At 37.6% G+C, this 14,791-nt stretch overlaps 1 protein-coding gene across 1 annotated transcript in view; it reads right to left on the minus strand.

Moving 5' to 3' along the window:
- Positions 1-14,791, minus strand: part of STXBP5L (syntaxin binding protein 5 like) — a 304,365-nt gene that overhangs the window by 62,291 nt on the left and 227,283 nt on the right. Inside the window, exon 22 of the mRNA XM_036243664.1 lies at positions 4,324-4,416. Within this exon, the coding sequence (XP_036099557.1) occupies positions 4,324-4,416 (93 nt within the window). The remainder of the gene's footprint in view (positions 1-4,323; positions 4,417-14,791) is intronic.

Consider the following 14,791-nt stretch of genomic DNA (forward strand, 5'->3'; position numbering starts at 1 on the left):
CCATCCCCTCTCCCATCTGGCAACCAACAAAATGTTCTCTATATCTATGAGAATGTTTCAGTTCTGCTTGTTCATTTTGTTTGTAGATTCAACTGTTGATAGCTATGTATTCATTACCCTTTTGTTTGTTCATATTTTTTATTTTTTTCTTCAAGAAGACCCTTCAACATTTCATATAATAATGGTTTGGTTTGGTGGTGATGAACTCCTTTAGCTTTTCCTTGTCTGGGAAACTCTTTATATGGCCATAGATTCTAAATGACAGCTTTGCAGGATAGAATAATCTTGGTTGTAGGTCCTTGCTTTTCATCACTCTCAATACTTCTTGCCACTCCCTTCTGGCCTGCAAAGATTCTTTTGAGAAACCAGCTGACAGTCTAATGGGAGCTCCCTCGTAGGTACCTAACTGCTTTTCTCTTGCTGTTTTTAAGATTCTCTCTTTGTATTGAACCTTTTGCATTTTGATGATGATGTGTCTTGGTGTGGGCCTTTTGGGGTTCATCTTGTTTGGGACTCTCTGTGCTTCCTGGACTTGTATGTTTGTTTCCTTCACCAAGTTAGGAAAGCTTTCTGCCATTATTGTTTCAAACAGGTTTTCGATTTCTTGTTCTCTCTATTCTCCTTCTGGCACCAAGATGCGAATGTTGGCACGCTTGAAGTTGTCCCAGAGGCTCCTTACACTATCCTCATTTCTTTGGATTCTTTTTTCTGTTTTGATTGGGTGTTTTTTGCTTCCTTATATTCCAAATCAATGGTTTGCTTCTTGGCTTTACCTACTCTACTCTTGAATCTGTGTAAATTATTCTTTATTTCAGTTAATGCCTCCTTCATTTCTGACTGTGCATCCTTCATTTCTGACTGGTCCTTTTTTATGCTCTTGAGGCCCTCACTAAGTTCACTGAGGTTCTCACTAAGTTCACTGAGCATCCTTATAAGCAATATTTTGAAATCAGCATCTGTAAGGTTGCTTATCTCCATTTCGCTTAGTTCTTTTTTGGGGGTTTTGTTCTGTTCTTTCATTTGGGACCTATTCGTCTCCTCATTTTGGCTGCTTCCCTGTGTTTGTTTCTATGTATTACTTAACAAGAGGTATGGGGCTATCTAAGACCAGATGCTGCTTGTTTGAAAGAATTTAGGAAAACCTGAAGCAGGATCCAAGACAGGCCAATCCTATGGTTAAGCAATTGGCAACAGCTTGGGTGGGCCTGAAAGTTGGGTGGGGTGGGACCTCAGGGAATCACCAGGGCGGGGAAAACAGTGTGAGCCAGGTTGCTGGAGTCCCAGATATGGTGACTGTCTGCAGCCCCAGGGAAGGGCTCACCAAAGGAACAAAGGCCTCTGAGAGCATGTCTGTCCAGGAGAAAGCACCCTCTCCAGCCCTCGCTCCAGTGCCAAACAGCTCAGTTCTTCCCTGTGTGTTTGGTGCCCCTCGAGCTGCCTCCCCTCCAAGCTTAGAGGGAGAGAGTCCAATTAACTCTGTGTGCAGGCCCTTTAAGAGGAGCTGCCTGAGGCTCCAGTTGCCTCAGCCTCACTGAGCCTCAGTTCCTGCTGGTTTTTCCAGCCAGAAGTTATGGGGACTTCTCTTCCTGGCACTGGAACCCTGAACGAGGCCCCTGGTGTGGGATGGGGACCCCTCAGTCCTCAGGGAGGACCTTGCCAGCTGAGGTATCCTCCTAATTTTTATCCACCACAGGTGAGTGTGGGACCAGCTCGTCACCCCTCCACCCCTCCTTCCAGTCTCCATGAGGCTGCTTTTTTAATTTCGTAGTTGTAGGACTTCCATTTAGCTTGATTCGGGCAGTTTTGAATGACGGTTGTTCTATAGTTTAGTTGTAATTTTGATGTGGTGGTGGGAGGAAGCTATACCACGTTTACCTACGCCGCTATCTTGACTGGATGTCTGATGAGTTGTTTGATTAGAAACAACTGGATTGACTTTTTGGTTTCCAATGAAGGGTTTCTTCCATGTTATGCATAAGTTATAACTAATGTTTGAAAATTTAAAATGGTCACGGAGACCAAATCAGTCTCTTTAGGCCATGGATGTTCATTATTGCTTTTATAATAGCTACTACTATATATTATTCAGAATCTGTGTTCTGGACACTAGCACACAGTTAAGGTTAAGAAACTTGGCTGAAGTTATAATGGTAGAAAGTGGGAGGGTAAGGTCAAATTTCTCTGATTTCAAAGCTAGGTCCTTTCCACTAAGCAACACAGTCTTCTTGATTTAGATGTCACTTGTGTTGCCTAGATATCTTCTGTAAAATAAATAAATCTAATACCAAATTGAGAAAAAAGTTTACATTAAAATGTAAAGTTTATCCATACATTAACTGCCTGATTAAAATATAGTAATGAATTTAATTTGTCTCTATCTTCCCTGAGCCAGAAACTAAGATGAAAAAAACACCTGAAAGGCATATAGGCACAGTCAGACGTACACACACACACATACACGCACACAAACATTTTGGGATCACTATGCCATGTGGACTCCTGAAAGGTATACGTGCCTATAATTATGTTGCCATTTCCCCTCCCCTTTTTTTTTCTCCTCTGGACATGGTAGGATATAGCCAGGGAAAGAGGTATCTTTTTCAGAATTTGCCCCAGCATAAAAATGTTTAATCTTATGACTCTACCTTTTAAGAAAATCTTTATTATTCAAAGTATTACAGATGTTTCCCCCCTTCCCCCCGACTGACCCCCTCCTCCCTGATTTCACCTCCCTCCTGCCTTCCCCACACATTGTCTGTGTCCATTATTTATGCATATATGCATGTAAGGTCTATGACTCTACTTTTGTTGCTACCTTAAATATATATTATTTCTATCTAGATATTAATGAATCAGTGACTTTTTATTAGTATCATATGAATACATGATAAATAATTATGAAATTTTATTTCTGTTCTTATCTATCTTGAATTATAAAGTCCCAGAGAGAACTAGGTTCTTCCACACACTTTTTTTTTTTTTAAGTGCAAATAGGAAATCAAATACATTGGGGTCAGAGAACCTTGAAGTCTGAAGAATTGGGTTGGTTCAGACTAAGCCATTTACTAGTAGGTAACCTTGGGCAAGTTATAGAATTTTTTTCTTGGCTATAATTTCTCCATACATACGAGAATAATACCAGTGTTGCAGGGTTGCTTTAGGATTAAATAATACACATGAAAAATACCTTGTTTTCAAGTTCTATACCAGTGTTGATTACAATTTTTAGCAAACAAGGCTTAATAACTTCAAAAGGTGATGATAATTTATTGATTTTTATGAACTATAAAAACTAAAACTTATTATCAACTCTAGATTTTCCTGGAACTTAAATGGTAAGCTGTGTTTCTGATGTTTTATGCAAAGTGTATTTCCTAAGTTTAAATTTCTTTGTTAAAACACTGTTCAAGACTCAGTAGCTTTTCTTTCTCACTGCTTGGATGTCATATAATTTTAATTGTGATTATTTTTTGTAATTCATATTTATTCTTTCATTCTATTAATAAAAAACAGGAAAAAATCATAGGCTTTACAACCAATTGTAACTAAGTTGGAATTATCTGAAAAAGGCATATTGCAGGGTTGTTGCCTTACATAAAAAAAGAAACTAATGTCTGGAAAATTGTTGGTTACAAATATCTTTAGGTTTCTTGGTTGCTGAATTTATTTTGGGTCTAGAACATTGGTAATTCATGTTTTTAAAGTTGCAAATCTGGTCACAACCATTTTGTAATGGTTTCCTAATTTAAGGAAGTTGCATAACTTCTGTTTGATTGTGATTTGGTCCCTATGAGCAGCACCAAATATTCAATGACTATAAAATTTAGATTATAGGACCTTATTTTCTGCTCATTATTTTTGGGAGAACATTGCCCCTTTGAGGTAATTCCTTTGTGGAATTTCCCTGGTCATCATAGTTGTTTCTGATCATAGAAAATATTTAATTGTATCAGAAAGAATTATGGAGAATTTTTACTAAAACCAGTCTACTTTTTGTCCCCCAAATTCTCTGTAGGCCCTTCCATGTTTTCTTATAGACCCAATAAAATAATTTAGGTATAGAGTAGAAAAATAGCACTATCAAAATTCTATAGTATGTTTCAAAATCGTTCACAAAACCCTTAGGAATTCCTGCTTTATATCTCATGAAGTCTGTGGGTTTAACCATGGCTGCAGGGAAATGTGTCTTCATTTACCACGAGGGACCTGTGTTTTCAGTACAACAAACAAGAATAAAGCTTTTGATACAAAGTGTGAAGTCTAGAAAATTGTGGAGGTATGAATAACTTCCACAATTTTTATAAAAGAGATTTTCACTTTCACCTGGCAAATGATGTACTTGATTCCTCTGTCTCAGAGCTGGTATTTCATTCCTATAAAAGCCTGGTGCTGCCTCAGGAGTTCTGGTAGGAAGTCCTAAAGCAAAGGAATACAAAAAAATTATTGGCATGTAATTTCTTAGTCCAAATGAACCAAGAATTTTTACCTTAGAGGTGAATTTCATGATAGCTATTTAGAAGGGTCTCTATTTTATGCCTTTATGTGTGTATTTTGGTACTACACCAACCTAAGACTGTTTAAAGGGAAGATTTCTTCTTTGGAGAGGATATAGTAGAGTTCTAGGCACATACAATCACACAGAAGGGGCATTCAGAATAGGATATAAGACCTAGTTGTAATTTAGAATTAAGGACAGAGCTGGTTACTTCCTTGTTAGTATTGTATGACATACACCTCTCTGATATTTTAATAAAGATATCTTTACTAAAGATGCCTAAATAAATATATTTTAATAAAGATAAATATTTCTATCACCTAGCCCTCACTTGAACTTGATAGCATAATAAGTCTATTGTATATCATGGATAGTGAGAATCATAAAGATGGATGGTCGTATAGGTAGCAGCAGTATTAGGACCTAATGCCAGTCTAGAAAAAGATATTCATCTGAGCAGTAATTTTTAAAGGCACAGCTTCAAGGAAGACAAAAGTAGAAAAATTTACACCTGTGAAAAGAAATAACCCTACAGTTGAAGGCTTGGTTAGTTTTCAACAACTTGTCCAAAGAAATAGGTACTGTTTCCTTTAGGGGATTGCAGTTCTGTGCCAGGACCTAGTGGAATTAGGGCTGAAAGTTAGCTCCTGCTCACCCCCTTGGGAAGTATATTTATTTAGTACACAAATTGCACACAATCTTACCTGGTAAGTGAAAAAGGGTTACACAGCTTTAAGAAAAAACACTAACAATTTGTAAAATTATTAGTCTAATGCTGGTTTCTGTTAGACTGTCAGTTAGACTGTCAGTTCATTTAGCATGGAGTATGTTTATTTTGTTCATTAGTTTATTTTCAGTGGATAGCATCTTACCTATCTAATTGTAGATACTAAAAATTATTTGTTGAATAGTTGGTGAATAATTCAACATGAAATTATTATATTATCCTGGAAGTTGAGAACATCTGCTTTATGGTTGGCTCATAAGGATTCTTTCAGCTCCTAATTCCTACTGTTTTTTTTCTCATTATTCTAAAGGATATATTTAATAGGTCAAAACTTCACTCTATTTTTCTTGTGGTTTATTGGGCTAAAAGAGAGTTTGAGATCCACGTAGACAGAGTTATAAAATGATTACTGGTCTCCAGCTCCTGTAATTCCTAACCACTCTTACTCAGAGATATGTGTGTCAATGTTTTAATCTGTTTTTAGCAAGACTCTACAGAGGTGAAGGTCTGAGATCCCAAAATAGATACTGAGAGGTAAAGTAACTACTGAAAAAAAGAATATTTAAAAAAGTTTCAGAACCACTGCACTAAGGGGAAGAAAAAGGAAGAAAAATATTGGCTCTTAAATACTACATATGCATAAAAGGGGAAGATATACCCAGAAACAAAAATAAAATTGCCATTATAAGTTGGACCTAATGAACTGTTTCTTAGTATACAAATCAAGGAGACCTGTTAAAAGTCATGACTGCTTTTCTTAAATTTTCAAAAGTTAGAATGTATTACAATTATTCTAGAGTTTCTCTTAATTATATATATTAATCCTGTCATAAGTTATCTAAACACTTTAATTTATATTTTCATTCTTTTCTACCTATAGAAATAAATAAATAAATAAATAAATAAGCAAGCAAGCTGTATGAGTTTTGTAAATGGCTGTTAAAGTCTTAAATTTTTTTTTTAAATGTTTTGATTTTTGGTATAGAGAGATAGAAACACCAATGTGAGACAGAAACATCGATTGGCTGCCTCCTGCCCGCCTCCTACTGGGATCGAGCCCAAAATCCAGGCATGTGACCTGACTGGGAATTGAACTGGGACCTCTCTGTCCATGGGACGATGCTCAGTCCACTGAGCCACACCAGCTGGGCAAATTTTCTTTTTTCATAGTTACACTTTAGTTGTATGAGCTGGGCTAAAAGTCTGCATTTGTCCCCATGTCTTTTCTGATAATCTAGATTGGATGCAGCAAGTCCTATAACAAGAGTAAGAGACTGTAGAATGTAGTTTTATGTGTATATGTTGCTATGGCATTCTGGAAATAGTACTGGGCAACTTCTCCTTTGTGGACTTAAAAAGACCTCCTACTATACACAATTACTTATTTTTCTTTTTCATGGGAAATGAATGAAATAAGCAAAATTGAGTCTTTCCAATATTATTAAATAAGATAAATTAAACTCTGTTGGCACTTTCCCCAGAAAAATAAACTTCACATGTTTTAACAAATGAAATATATAATGATTAAAAAGCTTTAAAAAGTGTTAGCAGACACTTTTTTGATTGCATGTAGTCCTCTGAGTCTGCCAAAAAAAAAAAAAAAAAAGTGATGGTGGCTTTCCAGAACTGTCAGGGCACATACAAGAAGCAATCAATGAATGCATAAATAAGTGAAACAGCAAATCAATGTTTCTCTCTCTAAAAAAAAACAATCAATAATAATAATAAAAAGAAACATAATAGGCAGAGGGGGCTAAAAGGAGGATATCTACTAGAAACCTATAGCAATTGCCATACTTATGAAATACTGAAAGAGTTATCGCTGAGACTGGAAACAAGAACAAAGTGTCTGCTAACACGACAGCTATTCAACATTGTATTGGAGGTCCTAGCTAATTTCTTTCTTTAGAAAAAAAGAAATGGAACCGTCATTTTTAACAGAGGTATAATCAGATACATAGATAATTCAAAAGAATTTACAAATTATTGGAGTTAAATAAATTTATCAACAAGTTTAACACATAAAAATTAGGATGGGCCTGGAAAACATTATGTTAAGTGAAATCAGCCAGTTAGAGAAAGACAAGTACCATATGATTTCACTCATATGTGGAATTTAATGAACAAACTGAACTAACAAGCAAACTAGAAACAGACTCATAGATAGAAAGCAGGCAGACAGCTCTGATGGGCAGGGGGTGTTGGGGGAGTGGGAGATTGGCAAAAAAAGAGAGAAACAAATGTATTGATTATACATTATGTCATACTAATCCATGCATTACCTATAGGGAAAGTTTCACTCACTGAAGGAATACCTAGATGAACCTAGTGTGTGGAATGTTTGTATCTTCTGTGAAATATTAAAAAGCAATGCCATTAAAAAATAACTTGGAAAAAAATGTATTTTTATATTCTGGTCACAAATAAAAAGAAAATTTAAAATTTATAATATAAAAAAATACATAAGGATAAATCCACTGAAAGTTGTGCAAGACCTCTACAAAGAAGACTGAAGATATTTCTGAATGTAAAGATGACATATAAATGGAGAGATACCACATGGAAAATTAGATATTATTGAATATATAAATTCTACACAATATATCTATGGATACAATGAAATTGTAATCACTAAGCGTATTTTTGTGTGTGTGCACTGTCAAATTGTTTCTAAAAGTTATGAGGTGGGACTTCCGGTCAAGATAGCGGTGTAGGTAAACGCGGTATCGCATTCTCCCACAACCACATCAAAGTTACAACTAAACTACAGAACAACCATCATTCAAAACCGCTTGAAATCAAGCTGAATGGAAGTCCTACAACTATGAAATTAAAGCAGCAGCCAAATCCAGACTGATAGGAGGGGCGGAGAGGCCAGGGACGGGTCCCACATGTGGCAGATAAAAATCAGGAGGATACCTGGCAGGGAAGATCCTCCCTGAGGACTGAGGGGTCCCCGTCCCACACCAGGTGCCCCGCTCAGGGGTCCAGTGTCAGGAAGAGAAGTCCCCATAACTTCTGGCTGGAAAAACCAGCAGGAACTGAGGCTCAGGGAGGCTGAGGCGGCTGGAGCCCCAGGCAGCTCCTTAAAGGGCTCGCACATGGACTTATCGGACTCTCTCCCTCTAAGCTTGGAGGGGAGGCAGCTGGAGGGGAGGCAGCTCGAGGGGCACCAGAGACACACAGGGAAGTACTGAGCTGTTTGGCACTGGAGCGAGGGCTGGAGAGGGGGCTTTCTCCGGGACAAATGTGCTGTCAGAGGCCTTTGTTCCTTTGGTGAGCCCTTCCCTGGGGTGGCAGACAGCCATCATATCTGTGACTCCAGCAACCTGGCTCACACTGGTAGCCCCGCCCTGGTGATTCCCTAGGCCCCACCCCACCCAAATTTCAGGCCCACCCAAGCTGTTGCCACTTGCTTAACCATAGGATTGGCCCATTTTGGATCCTGCTTCAGGTTTTCCTAAATTCTTTCAAACAAGCAGCATCTGGTCTCAGCTAGCCCCATACCGCTCATTAAGTAATACACAGAAACAAACACAGGGAGGCAGCCAAAATAAGGAGACAAAGAAACAGGTCCCAAATGAAAGAACAGAACAAAACCCCAAGAAAAGAATTAAGCGAAATGGAGATAAGCAACCTAACAGAAGCTGATTTCAAAATACTGCTTATAAGGATGCTCGATGAACTTAGTGAGAACCTCAGTGAACTTAGTCAGGGCCTCAAGAGCATAAAAAAGGACCAGTCAGAAATGAAGGAGGCATTAACTGAAATAAAGAATAATTTGCACAGATTCAATAGTAGAGTACATAAATCCAAGAAGCAAACCATTGATTTGGAATATAAGGAAGCAAAAAATGCCCAATCAGAACAGCAAAAAGAAAAAAGAATCCAAAAAAATGAGGATAGTGTAAGGAGCCTCTGGGACAACTTCAAGCATGCCAACATTCGCATCTTGGGGGTGTCAGAAGGAGAAGAGCGAGAACAAGAAATCGAAAACCTGTTTGAAACAATAATGGCAGAAAACTTTCCTAACTTGGGGAAGGATACAGACATACAAGTCCAGGAAGCACAGAGAGTTCCAAACAAGATGAACCCCAAGAGGCCCACACCAAGACACATCATCATCAAAATGCAAAAGGTTCAATACAAAGAGAGAATCTTAAAAGCATCAAGAGAAAGGCAACTAGTTACCTACAAGGGAGTTCCCATAAGGCTGTCAGCTGATTTCTCAACAGAAACTTTGCAGGCCAGAAGGGAGTGGCAAGAAATATTCAGAGTGATGAAAAGCAAGGACCTACAACCAAGATTACTCTATCCTGCAAAGCTGTCATTTAGAATCAATGACCATATAAAGAGTTTGCCTGCCAAGAAAAGGTTAAAGGAGCTCATCACCACCAAACCATTATTATATGAAATGATGAAGGGTCTTTTTGAAGAAAAAGATAAAATATATGAACAAACAAAATGGCAATGAATACATATCTATCAACAATGGAATCTACAAACAAAATGAACAGACAGAACAGAAACATTCTCATAGATATAGAGAACATTTTGTTGGTTGCCAGATGGGAGAGGGAATGGAGGAATGGGTGAAAAAGGTGAAGGGATTAAGAAGTACAAATAAATTCATTGCTAGACTGACAAACCTCAAAGGGAAAGGGGTTGGGGGGTGGGAGGAAATAAACCAAAGAACTTATATGCATAACCAATGGACACAGACAATAGTGTGGGGAAAGGCGGGAGGGAGGCAGGAGTGGGGAGGAGGGGGTCAATGGGGGAAAAATGAGGAACACCTGTAATACATTCTACATTCAACAATAAAGATTAAAAAAAATAATAAAACATGTATTCTGGACCTAAAAATAAATAAATAAATAAAATAAAAGTTATTTGGTAACACAAAAGATGTAGAATAGCTAAAATATTCTTGAAAAAGAACCCCCAAAACAGCCCTGGTCAATTTTGCTCAGCAGTTAGAGTGTCAGCCTGTAGACCAATGAGTCGCGGGTTCAATTCTGGTCAAGGGCACATACCTCAGTTGAAATTCGTCCCCAGTCCTGACTGGGGTTGTGTGGGAGACGGCCACTTGATGTGTCCCTTTCACGTCGATGTTTCTCTCTCTCTCTCTCTCTTTTCTTCTCTCTCCCTCACACTGTATCTGAACAAAAATGGAGGAGTGTCCTTGGGTGAAGATTAAATAAATAAATAAATAAAATTTATTTAAAAAAAGAACCCCCAAAACATAATTGGAGGTCCTACACTATCAGCAATACCATAATGATACAACAAGTATCAAACTGTGGAATTGGATAAATGATAGATGACCTTGCCAATGAAAAAGAACATAAATTCTAGACACACACACATACACAAACAGTAAAGTACACCAATTTTATGGCAAAAATACCACTTTAGTGCAGTGGGGGAAATTATAGTTTTCCATATATGGTGCTTATCACCTGGATACCTAAATGGAAGAAATCTTGACTCCTTCCTCACATTATTCACAGAAATATATTTCAAATAAAACTTGAACTTAATTGTGAAAGAGTAAATAAGGTTTCTAGGAAGTAATATAGGGAAACAGCTTCATGATCTTGGAATGGGCAATGAATTTTTCAAAAACAAAACAAAAAACTAACAATAAAAGAAAATATTGATAAAGTAGATTATATGAACATTAAAAATTCCTCTTATCCAAACATCACCTTTAAGAGAGTAAAAGGCAAGGCACAGAATGGGAAAAGATATTTTGCACCATATACATAAAAAAAAAAAGACTTCTGTGTATGCATCTATCTACATACGTACGCAGAATTCCTATATATTAAAAGAAAAATTTAGCAAAAGAATTACAATGAATAAAATTTTATATATTTTTTAGAAATTTTTCTAACAAATATTGCCTGGTCAGTGTCTCAGTGGATTGAGCACTGTCCCATTGACTGAGAGGTCCCGGTTTGATTTCCAGTTAGAACACATACCTGGGTTGTGGGCTTGATCCCCAGTAGAGGATGCGCAGGAGGCAGCTGGCTGATGTTTCTTTCTCACATCAATGTTTCTGTTTCTCTCTCCCTTCCTCTCTCTCTAAAAATCAATAAAAACATATTTTATAAAAGCAAGAGTGCCCTGGCCGGTTTGGCTCAGCGGTTAGAGCATCATTCTGTGGACCAGAGAGGCCTGGGTTCGGTTCTCACTAAGGGCACGTACCTTGGTTGCAGTTTGTCTCTGGCCCCGGTTGGAGTTGTATGGGTGGTAACCACTCGATGTATCTCTCTCACGTCAATGTTTTTTTTTCTCTCTCTCTCTTCCTCCCTCTTTCCTGCTCTATCTGAAGATGAATGCAAAGTTGTCCTTGAGTAAGGATAAAAAAAATAAAATAAATAAAAAGTAAATAAAATAAAAAGCAAGAGTTGTGTTATTAATAGTAATCAAGGTAAGATTCAGGTGAATATATAATGTGAAATGAACACTGGTGCCTAACAGATAAAGGATGTACATTTTGTAGATATATTTTTAGTATCTATTCATTAATATTCTTTTTTTTTTTTTATCTTTATCCAAGGACATTTTTACATTTATCTTCAAATAGAGTGGGAGGAAGAGAAGGGGGAAGAGAGAGAGAGAGAAACATTGACATGAGAGAGACACATCGACTGGCTGCCACTCGCATGACCCCAACCAGGGCCGGGGACAAACTGCAACCGAGGTATGTGCCCTTAGTGGAAACTGAACCTGGGACTCTATGGTCTGAGGGTCGATATTCTAACCGCTAAACCAAACTGGCCAGAGCTCATGAATATTCTTAAAAATAAACACAGCACATAACAGATACAAGGAAAAATAGAAGCACATTATTCGTACAATATTTTAATTCACCTTTTTCCCATACTGGACAGTCAAGTAATCAAAATCATAAAGATACGAAAGATTTAAGTAACATAATTAATAAGGTAACACATACAGCCATATAATGCTACACATTAACATTTACTCTTGGGTCAAAGAAATATAAACAAATGTCTATGATATAGAAAATATTGTTAATATAATTATCAAAAGCTATGCTACATTTAATGTAGACTCCAAAGGGAAATTTAGCCTTATTAACTTATATCAGTATATAATAAATAATAAATATAAATGAATTAAGCATCTACCACAAAAATTGTAAAGGGAAAAATAAAACAATCAGAAGAGGCAACAAATAAAGATAAAAGTAGAAATAAGTTAAAAAAATAAAACAACTCAGTAAGATCTTTGGGTTTAAATAAACAGCAAAACAGATCAACTGTTAGACACTGTACATTGTTAGAAAAATTTCCATAATATTTTTCTTTACAGAGGAAATACAAATATATAAAATAAGTAATTATAAAGGGTAAATGACTTGACAGGAATTCTACCAAAACTTTAAAAAGTAGATAATCCTGCCCTGGCCAGGTGACTCAGTTGGTTGGAGCATTGTCCTATACACCAAAAGGTTGCAGGTTTGATTCCTGGTCAGGGCAAATGCCTAGATTTTTGGGTTGGATCCACCCCCTCCACACCTCCCGACACCCAGTCAGGATGTGTGTAAGGGAGGCAACTGATGGATGTTTTTGATTCCCCCCCCCCCCCCCCCTCAGCTCTCTAAACATATCCTCAGGTGAGGATTTTTTAAAAAAGTAGATAATCCTGACAGTATTTAAATTTTTGGCCATAAAGAAGTCCTTAAAAGAAAAGATCAGTGCTTGATTACAAAAACAACTCTAAGGCAAGAGACAGGACAAGCAAAGTTAAAAGTTGAATTGAGAAAAATACTTCAATCTCATGTCACAAAAGAATAATCTTAGCTTATGAAAAGGTAACACAAATTAATATGCAAAGAATATATGGGCAAAGTATATGAATAGATAATTTACAGAAAAAAGTTTAAAGAGTTCTTAAAAATATTAAAAGGTATTTGACATCACTTATATGTGAGAAGTAAACTTCAACTTCATTGACTTTTTTTTTTTAACCTAATAGAATCACTAAAATAAAAAAAAGTTGATAACTAATACTTGCCTGGTATTGTTGAAAGAAGAGAAAACTGTTGCAAACCCTAAAGAGATCAATTTGAGAGTATCTATAAAGATTAGAAAGGCATATACTCTGACCCAGCAACTCCAATTTTAAGAATTTATCCTATGGATAACCTGCACACATTTAAAATGAGGAATGTACCAAGGTTCATTGCGTCATTGTTCGACATAACAGAAGACTGATATGTCTTAATTAGTATTTAATTAGTATTAAATTATTTATTTAATAATTTATGTATTTAAAAGTATATGTATGTAGGTGAATCCAAAATAGCAACGGAGTGAATGGAAGCTACACAGACCGTCTCCCAGGACCAAACTGGAATTACAACTAAAACACAGATAAATTGACGGGAAAAAGCAACAGAAAAGCAGCTTGCGAGGACCAAATAACCAGGGACACTGACTCGATCCTAGTAGGATTGCAAAGGCGCAAGACGGGGGCTGTGAACCCACGGTCGGCAGCTCAGCAGCAGCCTTAGCTGTGAGCAGCACCCTTGTAGGTTAAACTTCCAAGGGGTTCTACAGCGCAGAGCTGGGACAGATGCTAAAACAGCCACAGCCACTCACCTTGGGCTCTGGCAGACTGAACTAGAACTGTGTGGGGACCCTTGGGATTTGGAGGGCACTCAGAGCTTTTGCTGAGTTGCAGCCATGCAGGACGGTGGCCATATTGCTCCTTCCCGGTGCTCTGGGAAGAGGCACCAGCCCCTCCCTCGGAGATTCAACCCCACTCTGTGGGCCATTGAAATGCAAATTAAGCCTTACTAACAACCACCATCTGCCCCACCCTCAGGAAATCCCTTTATGCTGAGCACCTGAGGGAGTTTTTCAATCAACTGACAACCCAAAACTCTTCAAGTAACCTGGACTGCTAGCCTCCAGGCAAAAAGCTAGAGGATAACAGTACCATTCCTGGGCTAGCAACTCTTACCAGGAAAGTAAGACTTGACAGTGGTGTTTAATGTGGGTCCTCCCTTGCTCATCTAAACCCAGAAGAGGGAGCCACAAACAGCAGAACACCGACACACACAGGGAAAATTTGGAAGGCTCCAAAGCCCACTGTGATAGCCAAAATGGTGAAACACAGAAACAAAAGCCAAATGAAAGAACAAGAGACCTCCACTGAAGATGATATCAATGTGTAACAGTTAGGCAAGTTAACAGAGCTAGAATTCAGAGCCATGATCTTGAGGAAGCTCAACAGCATGAGTAAGGACATAGAGATGCTAAAAATAAACCAATTGGAAATTAAAAACCACCAAGAAGAGATCCAGAGTGACATATCAGAAATAAAGAACACACTGGAAGGTCTAAAGAGCAGGGTAGAGGAAGCTGAGGACCGGATCAGTGAATTAGAAGACAGGGTAGGAAAAAAATCAACCAATCAGAAAACCAAAAAGAAAAAACGATTAAAAAACAGGAAGACAGCTTAAGAGAACTGTGGGACAACTGGAAACAATAACATTCGCATCATAGGAGTCCCCTAAGAAGAAGAAA

The sequence above is a fragment of the Molossus molossus genome, unplaced genomic scaffold (genome assembly GCF_014108415.1).
Source record: "Molossus molossus isolate mMolMol1 unplaced genomic scaffold, mMolMol1.p scaffold_m16_p_5, whole genome shotgun sequence".
In the NCBI taxonomy this organism is placed as follows: Eukaryota; Metazoa; Chordata; class Mammalia; order Chiroptera; family Molossidae; genus Molossus; species Molossus molossus.